This window comes from Megascapheus bottae, chromosome X (assembly GCF_031878675.1).
Source record: "Megascapheus bottae isolate mThoBot1 chromosome X, mThoBot2.hap1, whole genome shotgun sequence".
Classification (NCBI taxonomy): domain Eukaryota; kingdom Metazoa; phylum Chordata; class Mammalia; order Rodentia; family Geomyidae; genus Megascapheus; species Megascapheus bottae.
Window position 1 is genome coordinate 23,942,415 of NC_143547.1, and position 22,703 is coordinate 23,965,117.

General features: G+C 37.6%; 1 protein-coding gene across 12 annotated transcripts in view; it reads right to left on the minus strand.

Moving 5' to 3' along the window:
* Window positions 1-22,703, minus strand: part of Cask (calcium/calmodulin dependent serine protein kinase) — a 348,085-nt gene that overhangs the window by 70,889 nt on the left and 254,493 nt on the right. For 8 of the 12 annotated variants that reach the window (XM_090326444.1, XM_090326441.1, XM_090326450.1 and 5 more), the window contains exons 10-12: window positions 19,952-20,051; window positions 16,117-16,134; window positions 10,071-10,192 (exon numbers count right to left, since the gene is read on the minus strand). In XM_090326444.1, coding sequence (XP_090182570.1) covers window positions 10,071-10,192; window positions 16,117-16,134; window positions 19,952-20,051 — 240 coding nt within the window. The remainder of the gene's footprint in view (window positions 1-10,070; window positions 10,193-16,116; window positions 16,135-19,951; window positions 20,052-22,703) is intronic. The other 4 variants (XM_090326452.1, XM_090326443.1, XM_090326445.1 and 1 more) reach the window with 1 other exon arrangement.

Sequence of the window (22,703 nt, forward strand, 5' to 3'; positions counted from 1 at the left end):
TGCACTATTGCAGATCTCTGCTAGTAGAGCCCAAGGTTTCTACTGATTATGACAAATGAGGGAAACCATTGTGCCTAAGTTCCTTTGAATCTGGCTTACTTCACTTAATATGATTTTTTCTAAGACTTTCCATTTCCTAACAAATGGGGCGATGTTGTTTTTTCTGACAGCAGCATAGAATTCCATTGTGTACAAATACCACATCTTGTTGACCCACTCATCAACTGAGGGACATCTAGGTTGGTTCCATATTTTTGCTATGGTGAATAATGCTGCAATGAACATTGTTGTGCTAGTGGATTTAGTAGGCCCTAGTTTCTGGATGGTTGGGTAAATGCCAAGTAGTGGAATTGCTGGGTCATAGGGGAGCTCTATGTTTAGCCTTTTGAGGCACTGCCATACTTCAGCACTCAATTTTTTTTTTGCTAGTCCTGGGGCTTAAACTCAGGGCCTGGGCACTGTCCTTGAACACTTTGCTCAAGGCTAGAGCTCTGCCACTTGAGCCACAGCACTACTACCAGCTTTTTCTGTGTATGTGGTACTGAGAAATCGAACCCAGGGCTTCATGCATGCTAGGCAAGTACGCAACCACTAGGCCACACTCCTGGCTCCTCAAAATGTTTTTTTTTCCTAAAAACTTACATTTTGTGAAATTTCCAAATTAATTTAATATTTTTAAACAGCTGAAAAAAAACCATTTCTGCAGATGATTCTCTTTTTTCATGGAGATGATGTATTACATTCATGTAAAGCATGTACTTGTATTTTCTTTGAATATTATCATTATAATTTAGGGTATGAGATAAGTCGCTCACCAAATATTGTGAAAACATGCAAATAGCCAAATTTACATTTTTTTTGCCAGTCCTGGGGTTTGAACTCAGGCTGCGGACCTCTCCTTGAGCTTTCTCAAGGCTAGCACTCTACCACCTGAGCCACAGCACCACTTCCAGCTTTCTCTGTGTATGTGGTACCGAGGAATTGAACCCAGGGCTTTGGCATGTTAAGGAAGCACTCTACTACTAGGTCACAATCCAGGCCCCAAATGTACAAATCTTAAACTGAACTTGCTTCTTATTATAAGAGTATGCAAAATCTACAACCCTAGTCACCTTAGAAATAAGCAAGAGTTCTAGACTGGAGTTTAGGTAAACTCTGCATAGGGCACAGCTCATATTGGATAATTGGAAGTAGTCTAAATACTGTACTTAGTGGCTGGAAGCTCCAGTTCAGATATTCCAGTAAAGCTTCAGCCTAAACATCTGGCAGTGAAATGTTAACATAAGTCAAATCATGATGGGGAATACATCTTTATTTGTAAGAAGAGTCCCAAGGTGGCCAATAATATACTATGCAATTTAATATGCTACTAAATCTATGATTCTAGTTTTGTTCTGATAAAAGATAAGAATCTGGACCAGCTAGCTACTCAGTAGGCTGAGATCTGAGGATCATGGTTCAAAGCCAGCCCAGGTAGGAAAGTCATGAGACTCTTACTTTCAATAAACTACTTAGAAAAAGTCTGAAGTGGTGTTGTGGTTAAGTGGTATAGAGTGCTAGTATTGAGCAAAAATGAAGCTTGGGGACAATGAACTCAGGCCCTGAATTCAAGCCCCCAGAACTGGCATAAAAAGAAATCTGGACCAATTTCAGAATTTTTTTGGAAAGAGCTGCAAAATGCTTTGTAGTCTGACAGAAAAGCACTTGTAAGGGAGCCCTTGGTTTAGATATTGTCTACATACAGGGCTGCTTTTATTTTAGCCTTATTAAGACATTGACCTTATGGGCATTTATATTTGAGTCAAAGAAATTGAGACTTGCTTGAATCTCCTAGTTCAATCTCAAGATTGTTCCTTTGGTAGTTTAACAATATAGGCCAATGGGATAGATTTCTGGTCAGCTGGCAGATCTTAGTGAGAAATTCGAACGCTGGCCTCAGATGACCTAGCATGCTTGTTTTCTAAGACATTTTCTTAAAATAGCTGATGAATAGTTCTAAAAATTAAGTTCTGGGGCTGGGAGTTTGGCCTAGTGGTAGAGTGCTTGCCTAGCATGCACGAAGACCCGAGTTCGATTCCTTGGTACCACATACTTAGAAAAAGCCAGAAGTGGTGCTGAGGCTCAAGTGGTAGAGTTCTAGCCTTGAGAAAAATCCAAGGATAGTGCTCAGGCCCTGAGCTTAAGCCCAAGACTGGCAAAAAAAAGAAATAAAAGATAAAATAAGATAGTTTTTTAAAAAAATCAAGTTCTGTAGGAAACAAATCACTTTACCTATTCTTGATCAAAATAGAAAATAAGAAAAAGGAAGACAGATATCATGTAGGCAGATACTACTTTGCTTTAATAAACCCTGAGAGGATATTTATTAATATCAGACACAGGAATTTGCAAAACTGTGAGAAATTTTCACAGTTGATATGAATATCCTATTTGTTTTAAAAGGTGTTAAAGCTTCACTTTCTAACTTTGCTCTTTGTAAGCATCTATGTTAAATGCTATTTATACTAAATGAGCACCTCATCATTAGCTTGCTTCTTTAAGAGACATTTATATTACGTTAGGTTTGTTACATTATATTGTATTTAATTAATTTTGGCTTTTGATGCAGCTTTGGCTTTCACACGAGTCAACACTAAGCATTTGTACAAGTAGCTGCAGCAGGAAAAAAGAATTTCTGGATGGAAGATTAAAAACAGATCACTGCAAAGGTGACAGAATCGGTTTTAGGAGACTGTGTAAAGGGTCACCAAGAAGAAAACAGCTGTTTCTTGGATTGTGAATGTTGCAAGCTGCCCCTCAAACATTCTTTAACTGGCCTTACTGCATTCCTTTGTAGGTGCCCACTCCCCCACCTTTCCTGGAGAATTAGTGCTGTTTCATTTGAAGGTATTCTGAAAATTCCTTTTCTTGCTGGTAAAGTTGATTATGGTGTCATAAAAGAGAATGACACTCCAGGTAACAGTGGGACCGGGGACAAGCTGATTCATTACTCTTGGTATTCTAGAGCAAATATCAAATCCTGGCTTTAAGAAGGACTTCATCTGAACAAATACAGGAGCTAGAGGGACACCTGTGCTCTCTAATACACTCAGAGAAGTATCACACATTCCTCTGATAAAAATGTAGACAACAGTGAGCAGCAGTACACTCCCATATACTCTTTCAGCCCCAGGAAGCAAGCAGCACAAAGACTACCACCTCTGACCAGAGGCCAGCAACCAGCTGTTTTCTATTTACATACTTGATTCTTAAGATTGGATAGAATTTTGAGAGGTAGTCAGTTGTTAGATCTCTCAAGGTACTGTGTTCCAAACATTTAGGTATAGAATTGAGTGGACTACAATTTCATGAGAAACTTAGCTTTGGTATTTCCAGATTGGATATCTCTTTAAATATGGAAATCATACTAAGACTAATTTGCTGCTTAGACCCATAAAGTGCTCAAAAACATTTTCACCAGATTATTGTTAAAGTTCCATTTTTTCCCCTTTAGGAAACTTCTGTGTTCTAAAAGCAGGCTATTCTAAGCATGACTCCTAATTTGATGTCATCTCAAAAACAACAACAAAAAAAACCCACTGAAACATCCAAAACTCCCAAACAGTAAATCAAGAGTTGTAGGTTTCCACTGCCAATGCCAGGCCAGATGGAAAAATTCTTAACTCTCCCAAAACAGTAAAACAAAATGAAGACGTTAGCCATTGAAAATATGAACGATTCCAAACACTAGTTTATTTCTAATGCAATATTGTAAAAACACTTAATCAAAAAGTCGACTTATGAATCAGTAACTACGCTAACCTGTTATCACAGTTAGTTTGCTTTATTAATTTAATTGCTGCCTAGAGTTTTAGAAAACAATTCGAGGATCTCCTATAAAGAGACTATTAATGAGGTAGCATCATATTTACTATGGAAACAGCAGCACAGAGCAAATGCTGGCAGTTGTTCAGAGGTGTGACAGATGGTGGGTGAATGTTTACAACTTGGTCCTTAAAATTTGGCAGAGAGAAAGATAAATGTGTCATTTAACAATGTTTTATAACATTGTTGACTTTCAAAGTAAACATTTATAATAGGAAAATTTCTGCAAGAAATCAAGGAAGGCTATTATCTCTTACGTGAAAAATGCTTTTTTTTTTTTTGCCAGTCCTGGGCTTGAGCTCAGGGCCTGAGCACTGTCCTTGGACTTTCTCAAGGCTAGAGCTCTACCACTTGAGCCTCAGCACCACTTCTGGCTTTTTTCTATGTATGTGGTACCGAGGAATCGAACCCGGGTGTTCATGCATGCTAGGCAAGCACTTTAACCACTAGGCCAAACTCCCGGCCGAAAAATGCTTTCTTAACTGAAAACTAAAAATCACCAAAAGCTCACCCCTCAACTTACATCCAACATATCATACACAGATTCCAAGCCATAACTCATTCAAAGTATCCTGAAGACATGGACTGTATTGTAATACTTATTCCTCGAGAAACTGAATGATTGATGGGGTTATATTTCATGATTTTATATGAGATCTGTGTAATTTTTTCCTAACACTTGAAGAGGTAATTTACGATAAAATCAGTTTTGCATGCTGTAGTAGGTTGAATTCTATCTTCCCCTAAATTCTTATCTACAAAGAAGTTCTAGAAAGTGTCCTAATTTGGAAATGACCATTTTTTTTTTAAAGGCGAGATACATTGGATTAGGTTGGCCTCAAATCCAGTAACTGGTATCCTTATAAGAAGACCATGTGAAGGCTCAGATAATCACACACAAGCAGGGAAGAATGATGTGAGGACTATAGGCAGAGACTGGAACAATGTGTCTATAAATCAAGGCATATCAAGGAAGCCAGAAGAGGCAAGGTAGGATTTCTCTCCAGAGCCTTTAGAGGTTGCTGATACTTTGAAGGTGGGACTTTGTAGCTTACAGAACAGTGAGAAAATAAATTGCTATTTTATTTTTTTTTCAGTCAGTCATGGGACTTGAATTCAGGTCCTGGGTGCTGTCCCTGAGGCCTATTTTGTTCAAGGCTAGTGCTTTACCACTTGAACCACAGTGATACTTTTTGTTTTCTGGTGATGAATTGGAGAAAAGTTTCACAGACTTTCCTGGCCTGGTTGGCTTTGAACTGCAATCCTCAGATCTCAACCTCCCAAGTAGCTAGGATTACAGGTATGAGCCACTGGTACCTGGGTAAGTGGCTGTTGTTTTAGGCTATATTTGTTTGAGATACTTTGGTTTTGTAGCAAAAATTTAGGTTTTTTTTCTGTTTTTGGTCCAAGATGGGGATTCAAACTTGGTACCTGAAATTTTTATTCATTGGCATTGGCTAGTACCCTATCAAGTAAGCCGTGTCTTCAACCCCTAAATTTTATTTTACTAAAATTGATCTACACATATACTAGGTAGACCATCTTAACACCAGTGGTTTATGCTTTTAAATGCAGACTGGAACAATTTGGACCAAACAGTTCCTCTTCATGCCTCCATAGTTCTCCCTACAAATGTGCCAGTGTGGAAGTAGTCAAACAAATACTTAGAGAATGCTGAATTCGTGAACTACAGATTAAATTAGATTAATTAGAATTCAAATCAGAAAACATTTGCTTCTTTCTGGAACTACTGTATTTAACCCTTTTTGAAACTGACATATAGTCAGCTTACCTATCTTGCTGAGCATAGTTATCTTATTGTACAATAGACCACCAGAACACATTACTCTTATCTCATAGTAACTCTGGATCTGCTGACCAACCTTTGCTTATCTCTCCATTGTTTGTATGGTCCCTGGCCTCTCATAATGACTATTCTGTTTTTATGAGATCGATTTTATTAGATTCTACATGTGAGTGAGATCATGTGGTATATGGCTTTCTGCGCTCGGCTTATTTCACTAAATATAATATCCTCTAGGTTTAGCCATGTTGCTACAAATGACAGGAATTTCAATATTGTAGTAATTCTGTTCCTGTCAAACTAATCCTATTTAATGCCTGTTTGAGTTCTGAGCTTGTAATTATTTTAAAGGCATAATTAGAAAAACAAAAGTCCAAAGATGATCTTTAGTCATCCCTAAGGACTTAATCCTATTTCTTTTTTTTTTTTTGCCAGTCCTGGGCTTGGGCTCAGGGCTTGAGCATTGTCCTTGGACTTTCTCAAGGCTAGCACTCTACCACTTGAGCCTCAGCACCACTTCTGGCGTTTTGCTATGTATGTGGTACCGAGGAATCGAACCCGGGTCTTCGTGCATGCTAAGCAAGCACTCTACCACTAGGCCAAACTCCCAGCCCCTTAATCCTATTTCTTTTAGTCACCTTAAAAAGTATGGCTTTACGAACTAAGGAAATGGAAAAACCTTCCATGCTCCTGGATTGGAAGAATCAACAATTTGAAAATGACAATCTTGCCAAGAGCTATCTACAAATTCAATGCAATACCCATCAACATCCCAATGTCATTCTTTAAAGAAATAGAAGAGGCAATCCAAAATTTCATATGGAATACTAAAAGACCCCGTATAGCAAAAACTTCTTAGCAGAAAGAACAGCGCTGGAGGAATTTCAATTCCAAACTTTAGACTCTATTACAGAGCTATAATTCTCAAAACAGCTTGGTACTGGCACAGGAACAGGCCTGAAGACCAATGGAATAGAACTGAGGACCCAGATATTAAACCACAGACCTATGGCCACCTAATCTTTGACAAGGGAGCCAAAAAAATAGAATGGAAGAGAGACAGCCTCTTCAACAAGTTGTGCTGGCAGAACTGGTTAAGCACCTGCAGAAAACTAAAGCTGGATCCTTCTTTGTCACCTTGCACTAGAATTAACTCCAAATAGATTAAAGACCTGGAGGTAAAAGCTGACACACTGAAAACTCTACAGGAAGGAATAGGAGATACACTAGGCCTCCTTGGCACAGGTCGAAACTTTCTTAATAAGGACCAAGAATCACAACAAATCAGAGAAAGGCTGGATAAGTGGGACTGCATTAAACTGCAGAGCTTTTGTATGGCAAATGACATAGCTAGTAAACTAATCAGGAAGCCTACAGAGTGGGAGAAGATCTTCACCAACCAAACAATGGACAAAGGCCTCATATCTAAAATATATCAACAACTCAAAAAATTGAATGACTCCAAAACTAACCTCCAAAGTAACAACCATCCCATTAAAAAATGGGCCAAAGACTTAAAGAGAGTCTTCTCTGAAGAAGAAACAAAAATGGCCTATAGACACATGAAGAAATGCTCAACATCTCTGGTCATAAAAGAAATGCAAATCAAAACAACTCTAAGATTCCACCTCACTCCAGCTAGAATGGCCAGGATCAGGAAAACGAATGACAACAGATGCTGGAGGGGATGTGGCCAGGAGGGATCACTACTACACTGTTGGTGGGAGTGCAAACTCGTTCAACCACTATGGAAAGCAGTGTGGCAGTGCCTCAAAAGGCTAAACATAGAACTCCCCTATGACCCAGCTATTCCACTACTTGGCATTTACCCAACCACCCAGAAACAAGGACATACTAAACCCACTAGCACAACAATGTTCATTGCAGCACTATTCACCATAGCAAAGATATGGAACCAACCTAGATGTCCCTCAGTTGACGAGTGGATCAACAAGTTGTGGTATTTGTACACAATGGAATTCTATGCTGCTGTCAGAAAGAATGAGATTGCCCCATTTGTTAGGAAATGGAAAGACTTAGAAAAAATCATATTAAGTGAAGTAAGCCAGACTCAAAGGAACTTAGGCTCAATGGTTTCCATCATTCGTCATAATCAGTAGAAACCTTGGGCTCTACTAGCAGAGATTTGCAATAGAGCAAAATCTTGATACATAAGGACATATAATGTGAAGCTAATTGAAAGGACCTCCAGGATAGTGAAACAAAAGCCATATAATGAATGATTGTTGTCCTTAATTTACTACTATGTTGTCTCTCATCTCCTTTGCTGTCCCTTGGTTATCTCATATTGGTATAGTATCTCACTTTGTTATCTGATATATTGAATTTATTTGTATTTGGATATTTGAAATTTGATAGGGAAGGGGGGAAAACCAAGACGGGTGGGGGGTGTGGGGGGGGGAGGGAAACGGGTACCAAGACATGTGAAAGGGTATCAATGTATGTGAATTAATGCACCTTCTATCTGGCAAATATCATGTAACCCTTTTACTAATTACAATAAAAAAAAAAGAAGTGCACATCAGAAAAAAAAGTATGGCTTTAAACTTAGTTATTTAGAGTGTTACTGAATTAACAGTAGTAGCATAAATATAGATATTTCATAAAATGGCTCAATAGGACTCAGCAACCAAAAATCAATTAATTGGCTATAAAACTATATACCACTGAGTCTCATGACTTGGAATGCTTAAAAAGGAAACAATTTTGATTTGTAAAACAAAATGTAAAAATAATAGGGATATGGAAGAAAAGTGGATGGCTAATGTTTTAAAGCTTCTTCCCAAGAGCTCTGGGCTCAGTCAGCCTCCCAGCCAGCAGTTTCTGGAGAGCTCTGAAGTTCCTGTGTACCAGTCATCTCCCAAATTCAGAGAACACCATGTTCTTTCTTCTTCTTAAAGTGTCAGTGACTGAACACAGGGCCTAGCACATATTAGGCAAACACACTACCACTGTGCTGCAGTGTTTTTAATGATTCTGGTCCATTTTCAGTCCAGTAGCTTCTTTTCAAATCCAGCTGCAATGACAGGACAGCTGCTGATAATGCTGACATTCTTTAAGTTTGAAGTTCAAAATAACCCAAACCGAATGCCAGTTATTTGAAATTATTTGTAAAATGTGACAATTTCTACCTAACAGTGTGATAATTATTGAACAGTCATATCTACTAGGAGAATCTAAGACATTCTGCACCAGGGAATAAGTAGCGGCCCAGCTCAGCTGCAAAGCCCAATTTGTGTTCAAACCTGCAGTGCTTTTGCATCTTCCCTGTGGCTTCAAGCTTGCTATGTTCACATGCCTTATGACACGGGTAAGAAAAAGACAATTTTGAAAACGAATTTGAACTTCTCTGAGTCTTTCAATCACAAAACTCCTTGATGTTTTCAAAAAGCCCAGCAAATGTAATAAACAAGGTATCCACACACTGCTGTAGCTTCCTTCCTATGTCCCAATAACCAGTCCTTGGAAAGGACAGGACTTCTCAGATTATTCTAGACAAATTTTACTACAGTGTTGTGTGGCAGTGTATACTGATAATCCCCAAATTCAGAAGGCTGAGGTGGGGTTGTAGTTTGAGGCCAGAATAGGCTACCTAGCAAAATCTTTGAAAAAGAGGGAGGAAAGAGAGGCTTGTTTACTTACTTTTCTGTGTGGGTGTACGCACATGCACACACACACACACACCACACACACACACACACACACACACACACACACACACACACACAGAAAGATAAGTAAATGAACACACAGGCACATATATAACCTCACACATCACTTCCATGCATCTATTATTTAGAAAGATAAGTATACACACACACACACACACACACACACACACACACACACACACACACACATATATATATATAACTCCTTTAGTGTGGCTTGCTTGTGATGCAATATTAAATTTGTAGTAGATACACACTGAATCTAGGATGGATGATTTGTCACAATTCTTTTTTTTCCTCTTTTTTCATATAATTTTTATTGTAATTAATACAAGGGTTACATTACCTTCGCTAGATGGAAGGTGCATTACTTCACATATATTGATACCCTTTCTCATGTCTTGGTCCCCATTTCCCTCCCCCTACCTCCACCCTCATCTTGTTTTCCACCCTTCCCTATCCAATTTCAAATAACCAAATATGGATATATCCAATATATCAGATAACAAAGTGAAATACTATAACAATATGAGATAACCAAGGGACAGCAAAAGAGATGAGAGATAACACAGTACATTACGGGATTTGTCACAATTCTTTTAGAGTTAAGGTAACTGAAAACAAAATGATTGCTACAATGAACATTTGGGAATTCCTGAACAGCAAAAAGGTATGGTAAATATTCAACTTTCCAAAAAAAAGAGACTTACATCTAGCAGTGTATGAAGATGCTGATCCTGGAAAACACTGTGTAGAAAATCTAGGTCCTTTTCACTGCAGTCTGTAAGTGCATGGATCTCTTCCAGGCTGTCCAGCACCTGAGACACTGCTCCTAAAGGGATAAAGAAAAAAGAAGCAGCTAATACAAAGTAAGCATCACACTAACCCTTGTGACCTTAAGCTTACGCTTAAGGGCAAGGGACTAACATGAGAACTTCAAAGGTTAGTGTTTTTGCTAGAAGAAAAGCTTCCATGAACCATTTGATGGAGTATTTTCAGTGAGTGCCCAATCATGTGTTTGTGTGTTCTTCATTTTCCAAAATAAACTGAAGCTTGTCTTACTTGAATTAAGAAAACTCACCATCTATAACTGAGCTACTAGCAAATCTGGGTGCAGCAAGTTATAAATCAGTAAGGAAGGATGGGTGTCAAAACCCTCAAGGTGTTTTGAAATATAGAAAATATATAGGTCTACTTTTTATACAAGGACATTCCATTAAGAACTGAAAGGACAGCCAGCTGTAGACGTGGGGATAGGGACCTTCATTTAGAAGCTTCTGGCCCATAAAATAAGTTTTGGAATGTTTTTTTCTTTGAAAATTCAAACTTTTGTTAGTAAAAAAATCACAATCACAGTCCATACTTCTTTTTTCTTCTTTCTCCTTCCTTCCTTCCTTCCTTCCTTCCTTCCTTCCTTCCTTCCTTCCTTCCTTCCTTCCTTCCTTCCTTCCTTCCTTTTGTCAGTTGTGGGGCTGGCATTCTGGGCCTGGGCGCTGTCCCTAAGTTCTTCAGCTCAAGGCTACCACCCTACCCCTTGAGCCACAGCACCACTTCTGCTTTTTTAGTAGTTAATTGAAGATAAGCGTCTCACGGACTTGAGTGCCTTGGCTGGCTTTGAACGAAGATCCTCAGATCTCAGCCTCCTGAGTAGCTAGGATTATAGGCATGAGCCATTGAGCCCGATGGCTTCTTTTTCTTTTACATATAAAGTCAAGATAACTTAAGTGATTCACAGTATTGGGGTTTTCTTACTCAAATCAAAGACAGAGGGTAGGTATCCTGATACTTTCAAATACCATGTTAAATTCATTTCTGTATAGCAAAGTGAATAGAAGTACTGTCAAATTTCTTTATACTCCTAATAAAGCAGGCATTAGAAGGTTGAGATACTGACCCTTTGTGTTCCAGGCCCTGTCTTTCTGAGGTTTTCCTTCCCTGGGTACCCAAAGAGTCTAAATAAAGTGATGGTGTCATTCATTAGTGGAAAAAAAGAAGGGTGAAATATTGAGGAGTGTCAAGGTTCCTAAAGAAATGATCAACCTGGTTTATTCTGTAGACAATATGCACAGATATTTCATAAAAAGTGCTAGAGATGAACTTTTAAGAACATCTGCATACATCAGTGAAAATCTACGAATAAGTGTTTCATTGCACATTTAGGGCTTTGGAGCAGTGGTTTCAACTAGGACAATTTTGCTCTCAACGGGACATTTCTTTTTTAATTTTTTTATTTTTGGGGTAATATATAGAAGGGTTACAGTTACATTCACCAGGTAGTAGGTGCATTACTTCTCACACACTGATACCCCTTCTCATGCTTTTGTCTCCATTGTCCCCCTCCCAATCATCTTGTTTTCTTACCTTCCCTTTCCTATTTCAAATAAACAAATAAACACACACACACACACACACACACACACACACACACACACACACACACACACACACACATATATATATATAATATACCAGGTACCAAAGTCAGTACAGTAACAACATGAGACTAACCAGAAGGCAAAAAAAGAGAAGAGAAATAACATAGTACATTAAGAACAACAATCACAGAAGATAAAGCTCTTGTTTCCATATCCCAGAGTTCATTTCATTTAGTCTCATACTATATGACCTTATGTACATAGGTTTTGAGCTAGTGTAATCTTCTACTAGGAGAGTCCTAGATGTGTACTAATTATTACAAATGAGGGAAACCATTGAGCCTGTTTCTCAAGGTGATATTTAACAGGCAGGAGGTATTTTTGGTTTTGGCAACAGCAGAGGACAGATGGGTATTGATCTCTTATACCTAGAGACTAGGGATATTGCTAACTAGACCCCCTCAAAACAAAGTTAAATGCCCTAAAGTTTCAGTAGTGTTGTCATTAAGAAACCACTGTTTAAGATAAAGATAAACTGAGTCTAATTCTTTCTGTCTTAGAAGTTATTCTCTACTATGTACTTATTGGTGACATGGGAAATCATTACCATTTATCCAGAAAGCAATCTGGTAATATATATATGTATATATATTTGCCTTTAAAATCTTCATGCACTCCATGTACTCTGAATTAGTAATTTCGCTTTCTTGAAAAACAAAAATTTACCTTATGTAGCAAAAAGTAGGATACTTATATATAATGATACTCACATAAATAGAGGATAAATCTAATAAATAATGACTGTATAAATTATGGACTATCCATATAATGAAATATGTGGCCCAATAGAAAAAAAACTGAAGAATTTTCAAAAATGCAGGAAAATCTTTATGATATAAAATCCAAGAAAGTGGGATTAAAAGTCACAAAACTATATATTCCTAGTTATGATGAACAAATAAAATACATATAGAAAAACAGGAGATAATAAGAGTGAAATATACTAAAAAGGTAATGGTAGTTATTTTCATTTCCTATTTATACTTCATTAAGTTCTTGCCGGTATGCTCTGTGTTTTCTACAAGAGCAAAAGAAAACTGCTAGTTAAGCTACAAATTTTTGCAACAACTGTTTAATTACGCTAATGTTTTGGTGCTTAAGCCACAAATCATGTGGTATCCACATGGAAACTATTGTGGCTGTTTAAAGATGTTTTACTTTTTGTCTGAGACAATTATATATGTGCATGTATTTGTAAAAAAATAAAACACATAAAGATCTAAGTTTATCTAGTTTCTTCCAATAGTAACATTGCACAACTGTAGTATATTACAACCAGGACAGTGACACTGACACAGTCAAGCTATGGAACATTCCACAGCACAAAGGTCCCTCGTTATCCTTTTGCTGCCATATTCATTTTTCTCCCATCCTGTCTCCCCCTAACCCCTAGCAAAGAATCTGCTCTCCATTTCTATCAGTTTGTCAATTTAAGTATGGTATGGAAATGAAACCATACAGTACATAATCTTGTGTGATTAAGTTTTGTTCACCCAGTAGGGTCTCTAGAGAGTCATTTCCTCCAGATGTCTTTGTATTTTAATAATTTGTTCCTTTTTTTCTGGCCAGTTATGGGGATTGAACTCAGAGCTGGGCATTGTCCTCAAGTTCTTGCTTAAGGCTAGTGCAATACCAGATTAAGCCATAGCACCATTTCTGGTTTTCTTGTAGTTAGGAAATAAGAATCTTATATATTTTTCTGCCATGGATGGCTTTGAACTGCAATCCTCAGATCTCAGCCTAAGTAGCTAGGATTATAGGCATGAACCCCTGGTTGCTGGCAATGCTGTCATCTTATGGTTATTCTGTGTATTAATCCCTTCTTTATCCTTTATCATCTATTTTTATTTAAGAGCAAGTGGACTGCCCTGACATGAAATTTCAGCACTTTGGGACTAGAGCCTACAACTCTTAGTTTCACACCCATAAATTAATCTTTTTTCACTCATTTTAAAGAAAATGGCAGATTGGCTAATATCAGTTACTTTACCCCTTAAAACATCTGCAAAGATTTCAATTCTTCTCAGGGAAAATTTACACAGAATGAAAGATACAAATCTCATGTATCTTATCCAATGGTTAAAAATTGTTATTATTAAAGATATGTACATAGGGGTGACATATAGTCAGGTAAAGAGTATACAATTAGGTTTTTTTGCCAGTACTTCGGCTTGAACTCAGGGCCTGAGCACAGTTCTTGGGCTTTCTCAAGGCTAGAGCTCAATCACGTCTGGCTTTTTCTATGTATGTGGTACTGAGGAATTGAACCTGGATCTTCGTGCATGCTAGGCCAGCACTCTATCACTAGGCCAAACTCCTGGCCCTACAATGAGTTTTTACAGAAACATTTTCTTCTGCACTGGTACTGGGGCTTGAATTAAAGACTGTTGCTCTAGTTCCTGTCTATGGATAATGGCAGGTATTCTATCACTTGAGGTATGCCTCTTGTTCAATGAGCTTTCTGCTGTTTGTGGGGCTTGATCTCTGGGCCTGGGGAATTGTCCCTGAGCTTTTCAGCACCACTTCCCATTTTCTAGTGATTAACTGGAGATAAGAGTCTCATGTTCTTTAGGTTCTTTAGTGCCTGGGCTGGCTTTGAACCACAATCCTCAGATCTCAGTTTCCCAAATAGCTAGGATTACAGGCGTAAGCCACTGTAATCGGTGGCATCTCTGTTTTTCCTGTTCCTTTGTGGGAACTGTGTTTAGATTTAAATCTCCATTCAAGTTACGAAAAGTAGTGCATGGTGATGACTGTTCTTGATCCTTCATGTGTTAATTAAGATAGTCCCCCAATTATTAGCTCAAGGAAATATGCCCTATGTATATGTATTCTGTCATAGTGTGGAGGTATTAATACTAATATCATTAAACATATTAAGTCTTTATTTCCAAATAGCAATATGGAATAGTCTTACATTTTTACTATTTACTAATTTGTATGTGTGGGCAGCCTCTAAGATGGGCTCTTCTGATCCTTGCCCACTGATGTTTTCATCCAGGGGAGCAATTGCCTCCCCTGAGTTAGTGTTGAGCTTCTCACTTCTAAAGGACAGAACAGGGTGGAAATGATAGGATGGTACTTCTGAAATGACTTCTGTCTTTCATGCTGTCTCACACTTTTGCCCCATCTTTAGTCATTCATGTGATGGCAGTGAGCTGCCCTGGTACGAAAGGCCCACAGTCAGGGAGGAAGTGAGGCAAATCAATACCCAAGTGAGTGAGCCCAGAAGGCAATTAATCCCCAGGGTTATGTGTTTAGTGGCATAGCTATTCTTGAGTTGAATTCTCATGAGAGCTCTTGAGCCAGAGACACTCAGCCAAGCTATGCCCCAATGCCTGAGCTCCAGAAACTGTGAGATGATAAAATGCTGCTGTGTTGAGGTTATGAATTGTACCAACATATGGTGAGATTTAAATTAAATAAGTTGCAGTTTGAATTACCAATAACTAATACAAGAAATTGTGACAATGAATTTCATATCAACTAGATTTTCTCATTTGCCTTTGTCTCTTATCTACTTTTTATCTCAGTCAACACAACTTTGAGGTATATATAACTGAAATGTCCATTGGGATAATTGTAGATTCACATGCACTTGTAAGAAATAACACAAAGAGATTCCTTGTATTATTTTCTTAGTCCTTTACTGTGAACATGCCACAAAACTACTGTATATTATCCAAACCAGAATACCGACATTGATACAATCTACCCATTTAATCTAGACTACTATTTATACTCATTTGTGCATATATGTACATTTCTTATATCCTAATTTTCTCATGTATTCAGTTACACTTCTTTATAATTAAAGTCTAGCCATTATAATGTTCCTTATAAATGCCCTATTTGATGGTAAAACTTAAGACACATGATTTCAGACTTTATTTCACAGCCACATATTAAATGAAAATGGACTCTGTAATAGAAAGTAATGGAAACACAGCTCATGTAATTGTCAAAGAGAAATTCACTTACCCTGAAAGTTTTCTTGAGAGCAAACTATAAAATAAAATATTATCCTTTCCCCAGGATTAATGTATCTGTTTGAAATTCAGATGTGAAATAATATTAAATGTGCTTGCAATTTTAACACTGCCTCTTTTTCCTCTTTGAAAAGAAGTAAGAAGTGAACACTATTTGGGTTAACAGTACCTCAGGACATCAATATGCCCAAGTTTGTATTTTGTGGCCAGACAGTGTTAAAATTTATATTTAAACATCTAAACACAAACAGCCAAGGAAAAAGTCAAGCTGATTACGAACCATGCAAAGCAAACATTTTTGCATAAAAGAGAAACCTTAGAGGGATACCTACTTTCTGCTGCTAGAAGTCCTAGGAGGAAGGCAGCATATGGACAAATAACAAACAGTATGATTTTAGAGGGAGCAGGTTATCAAGCCATAGTTGGGCCCACTAGATGAGCCACTAGATAAGCCACAATGCCCAGCATCCCAGCTGGCCCCAAAGGAAGCCTTCACGTTCCACAATCACAGTCACAAGGACTGTTTAGGATTTTAGACCTTGAACACTCGGTTCTAATTTGGATTTCTTAGCTTTGAACTATGAGAACAGAACATTTCCCTTTTGAATTATTAAGAAAGCAGCAAGACACAGATGATTATAGGATAGAGCTCAATAAATTCTAGGAAATGCATAATGGATGAATTTCAATAATCAGAATATAGAATATGGCTGAAAAATTGTTTTACATTGTAAATGATACAGACATGCTATGCTTAACTTTTCTTTAGATGGCAAATGGGGAAAGTGATTAGTTTTAAAATTGTGATTTTAAAATACTCATATTGTCTTAAATACATATAATATTCATTACTCACTATCATGATAGGACTTAATTTAAGAAAACAACATGGTGTATCATGTACATACTTAACTTTTCTACTTTGTCAAACTTTTGGATTTCATAGATCAGTAGAATTTCAAGAGATTTGGAGCATTACTAGTTATTAACTTTGTCAAGTAAAAACGGATCCACATATAAGTTGGGTGCTGGTGGCTCATGTCTGTAATCCTAGCTAATCAGGAGGCCGAGATTCAACGATTGCAGTGTATGAAGCCAGCTTGGGCAAGAAAGTCCATGAGACTCTTATCTCTAGTTAATCATCAAAAAGCCTGGGAAGTAGAGCTATGATTCAACTGGTTGAGCACTAACATTGAGGGACAAAAAACCACCCAGGGACAGAGCCTAGCTAGGCCCTGGGTTCAATGCCTCAGGACTGGAATAAAAAATTGACCTACATAGGTATTTCATAAAAAGATCAAGAAAGGAATCATCTGAAGGGTAACGTAAAGACAGTCCATAACAAGAAAGGGCAGTTGCCAATTTTATACCCTTTCCTCTTTCTAGCCCCTCCATTCTGCTCTCCCACAGCCCTATTCTACAAGCATATGCAATGTGATCATTTCTCTCTATTACCATAGGTTTAAATGAACTTTAAGGTAATAATGGAAAGTGCTTTGTGTTTTGTGCTTTAAATAAACTCATACACATTTAAACAGAAAGATACTGGAAAGGATAACTTTGAAGACAAATGAAATGACGTAGGATTTATGCATTAGCATCAACAGTGAATTTAGGTTTAAAAATTAATACAAGCATATAAAATAAGGCAAATGGACATATTTTAATTTATGAAATATAAAGCTTTATGTGAGTCTTGGTAAAATACATAAGTCGCTTTCTGTCACCAGCTATATGACCAGTAATTACTGTTAGTTGCAGAAAAAGACATCTGTTGGCAGATGGTTGTTTGATAAATACTGCTGATCAGAATTGTAGAATGTCATCTCTAGGCTTAATATTAAGAACTAATTTTAGTAATGCAGACTTATTCCTATATATAAATTTAGGAAAATGTTAATTTTTTCTTTAAAAAATCTTTGCTTTTGGCTTCTGAATACATAGAATTCTATTTTCATTTAGGGTGAACATGGCATTTTAGTTGTTCTATTTTTTATTTGTAGCCATCAGACGGTGTAATTTAAATATTTGATACACATTTAGCATGTCTGATGAAAATATAGAATGCTTATGTAAGTACTTAAATTTTTTATAGAAGGATATGACTACAGGAAGACAAAAGTAAAAAGAAAGGTTAAATTGTGAACAGTTAATATGAAGATTTGAAAGCTACCTAGAAGATGGTGGAAGAAGCTTCTTCATTTTTTTGGTGTGGTATGAGGGATTTGAATTCAGGGCACTAAGTAGGCACAGCTAAGCTATGCACCTAGTCCATTAAAATAGCGGCTCATATATACACAAGGGCAGGACTGGATCAAGACCTTTCTGCTTATACTTCCTGTGTAGATAGGATGACAGGCTCTATCATTCCCAGTTTTTTTTAATTGGTTGAGATGAGGTCCTGTGAACTTTTTACCCACGTAGGCCTAGAAATGTGATTCTCCTTATTTAAGCTTCTTAAGTAGTTAGGATTATAGGCATGTACCACAGCATCCTGTAATTGTTTTTTTAAAAAAAAACAAGTACTATAAGCAGAAATGATTTCAACCAAATCATCTAAAGATTGCAGTGAAAAAGGAAAAAAAACTGGGCAATAAAATATTTATAAATACAGCTAATTTCTTTCTCTAAAGGAAAATTCCAACTCACCCCAAAAAAGAACACTGAAGAACTCATTAATCTCTTACTAGGCAGAGGTAAATATTAATTAAGGACCAATCTTGAAGATTGGGTGCATGAACTAATTTGCAAGGAACTTGCTGTTCGTGTAGGCCAGTTTCTAAAGATGATAGTGTCCTGAAATCTCAGAGATAATCTATCCTAAATATATGCCAAGCTGTGACTCTATCATGTACTCACAGACTGGTCTAAGAACTAGCTCTAGATCCACTCTCCACAAATAAGGTCAACTAGATAAAGAAAGAAGTGATATTTTTGAGCTGATAATAAGTTACTGGAGGAGAGAACAAAACATACTGAAAGTAAAAATAAAGAGGCAGAGATATAACAATAGGAAGCTTTAGGGTCCATATTTAGAAACATAAGCATGCCTTTCGTGCAGTAAGGGTTCTGCATAGTTATAAGGTACCACAAGAGGAAGACAGCAAAAATTTTCTCTTTGGCCATTTCTCTTAGATTCCCATTTCTGAATGTTTTTGGAAATCACCTCTACTCAAAAGAGGAAGATTCACATCCCAATTAGTAAAAGACAAAATGAGGAAGTAGACACCTGCTGGGAATGGGAAAGTCGGTCCTGTCATTTTGCACCGGGTATAAGCACCTACTACTAATCAGTAAGACATTCTGAGAATGTGTGTACACATATGCCCATAAATAGAAAGCAGAAACATTCTTCTTATGTTGCCAAATGTGGAATAAACAGCTTATGATTTAAGAAGGGTTCTAGACCTTGATTCCAATGATGCCACATGAAACTTGACAAATTCATTCCAAAAATAAATAAAACAGTAAAAAGTCAACCACATGCCAAACACTATCTCTAGTAAAAGAAAGAAGAAAAGCTGAGGCTAGAGGATGACTTTGGACTTAGGTAATAAATACATAAATGTAATAAAAAACCTAAAATACACATTTGCATCTCCATATACATATGAAGGAAGCCTATAGCTTTACACTGGGAAAATAAATATAAGCAGGTTTTTTTTCCCCAGGAGTACCCATACCTGCTCATCAAAACAGGGAGCTCTTCTATGTTCTTCCTCCTTGAATACTTATATTCATGTGTTAGAGACTTTATGTAGAAAGAACAAAATTGCTTTATATATGAAGACTCAATTCAAAGCAGTGTTGTCTAAAATCTGATTTAATATTGTTGAAATGGGAAAAATTGAGAAAGGAAGGTAATCATAAAGATTTGAACAGACAGACTATGATGAACTAACTGTAAGATCGGGTCTGGAGTGCAGATAGAGGAGGAAGTATCACTGAGGTAAAAAGAAAAAGTGCAATGCTGGTTTAGGATCAGAAGGGGAGGGTGACTTTGGTTATTAAAATGAAAAGGAATAAGACATGAAGGGAATATTTGGTTGCTGACAAAGTTCCTCAGAATTCCTTCCAGGATTTGCCTAAAAGTTGATTCACAATGCAAGAGAAATGATGTAAACTCTTAAATGATTCACAAAATGAATTAATGAATGATCCAATTACCTGAGGAGGTAGGGTCTTCGGAGAAATCTGGCAACTCTTCAGGTGGGTCCCCATAGAAGGAGTTGAACTTGTGACTTGACACAGCAGCTAGTACTGCACCCTAAAGTAAAGAGATAAGAAAAAATACAGTATTAAAACAGAAAAACGAGCAAACAAAAAGTTAATGAAATGGTTGTTGATCTTATTCAGAAAGCCAAATACATAGATGTTAACTACAAGAAAAGTAGGTTTTAAAATACCTGTGGAGACTGGCTATTGGTGGCTTGTGCCTGTAATTCTAGCTACTCAGGAGGCTGAGATCTGAAGATCATAGTTCAAAGCCAGCCTGAGCAGGAAAGTCTGTGAAACTCTTCTCTAATTAACTACCCAAAGGAGGTTGGCTGGAGGTTAGGCTGTGGCACAAATTGTAGAGTCCTAGCCTTGAGCACAAAAGCTCAGGAATGGTACCCAGATTCTGAGTTCACACATACACAGAAAACATCTGGATTCCTTTAAATAAATTATACATGCATATACCAAAATAACACTGTTGGGAACTGCAAAAATGTATGAACTGAAGATACCTTGAAATCAAACATGCACCACTTAATGGAATAGTCTGATGCAGTGATTCTGCAGAGAGATGTTTAATGAAATGAAAAAGATGTGATTAAAAAATCACATGAGAAAAGATTTCAAAACAATATCTAGTCTGCTCTCAGTTTTGGAAAAAAGTTAACACACATACAAATTGTTAGTAGGATTAATTATTCTGAGTAGCAGGATTATGAGATATCTGTCTTTAAAAATATTTCTGCATTTCTTTCTTTTTTTTTTTTTGCCAGCCGTGGGGCTTGAACTCAGGGCCTGAGCACTGTCCTTGGATTTTTTCTCGAGGCTAGAGCTCTACCACTTGAGCCAGAGCACCACTTCCAGCTTTTTTCTATGTATGTGGTACTGAGGAATCGAATCTGGGTCTTCATGCATTCTAGGCAAGTACTCTACCACTAGGCTAAACTCCCGGCCTGTTTCTTTTTGTTTTAAACAACTATTTTTCTTGTATATTAGTCCCCAATCAGGTCACACATGAGAATCAACTACATGTGACTTTTTGTGACTATCTTGGGGCTTGAACTCAGGGCCTGGGCACTGTCTCTAAACTGTTTTGCTAGCATTCTACTACTTGAGTTACAGCCTCATTTCTACCTTTTTGGTGATTAAGTGGTGATAAGAGTCTCATAGACTTTCCTGTCTGGGGTGGCTTTGAACTGTGATTCTCAGATCTCACCCTCTTGAGTAGCCAGAATCACAGGCATGAATCCCTGGTGCTCAGCTACATTTAACTCTTTGTTTTTTTTGCCAGTCCTGGGGTTTGAACTCAGGACAAGCACTGTTGTTGGGCATTCTCTAGGCTAGTGCTCTACCACTTGAGCCTACTTGAGCACCATTTGTGGCTTTTTCTGTGTATGTGGTATGGAGGAATTGAACCTAGGGCTTCATGTATGTGAGGCCATGCTCCTTTTGAAGCCCTATTTATAGTCTTCTTTGAGCCCGCGATGGGACCCACTACCATACTGAATGCCAGCAGACTACAGGGTGGAGAAATGCTGGGAGTTGTTGCTTCAATAACAGAAGCATGATTGAACTTCCAAGTTTGTTCCCCAGTTCTGTCCCCTTCCAACCACATGATACTGCTCAAATAAATCACTGAACCTAAGTCTGTAGAAAATATTCAAATGAATATGCTTTTAGTTTACGTGATAAGATTGCCAAATCTTATAGTACATACAATGGTGCTTTGCAAGCTAGAGAAGAGTCAATATGAGCACAGCCTTTTGCTAGTCTGCACAGAATTAATTGATCCTTTAAGTCTCACAAGTAACAAATCACCCACGTTGTCTAAATCTTTAGTTGTTTTGGTCTAAATTATAGGTATTTTCAATATTGTTGAATTTTTTCCGAAAACAAAGAAAAATGTGTTCTGTATGCAGACAGTGGTTAATACATGAAAAGATTAGTAGAAAAACATTTCAGAAAGTTTACATTTTGGGAGGCTCATGTTAGGGTTCTTTTTTTGCTGTTTGTTGGTTGTGGAGTATGAACTCAGGGACTGGGTAGTGTCCTTGAGCTTTTTTTTTCACTCAAGGCTAGTACTCAACCATTTTGAACCACAGCAATACTTTTTGTTTTCTGATGGCTGACTGGAGATGAGTCTCATGGACTTTCTTACCCGGACTAGCTTCGAACCACAGTCCTTAGATCCCAGCCTCCTGAATAGCTATGATGACAGATGTGAGCAATCAATCCCTAGCTCAGGGTTTCTTTTTATAAATACAAATCGAGCTGGTTCTGGTGGCTTATGTCAATATATATATATATATATATATATATATATATATATATATATATATATATACAGAGTACAGAAAGTGAAGAGTCAGAACCAATGCTTGGCATGGTAATACACACATGGTAATCCCAGCACTCAGTAATCTTAGGCAAGGAAGATTGTGATCAAACAAAAAGAATAAAAAAAAAATCCCACAAGCAATTTTAATGCTGTGTGTGTGTGTGTGTGTGTGTGTGTGTGTGTGTGTGTGTCGGTCATGGGGCCTGGACTCTGGGCCTGGGTGCTGTCCCTGAGCTCTTCAGCTCAAGAGTACCACCCTACCCCTTGAGCCTCAGCGCCACTTCTGGTTTTCTGGAGGTTAACTGAAGATAAGAGTCTCAGTCTTTAGTGTCTGGGCTGGCTTTGAACCTTGATCCTCAGATC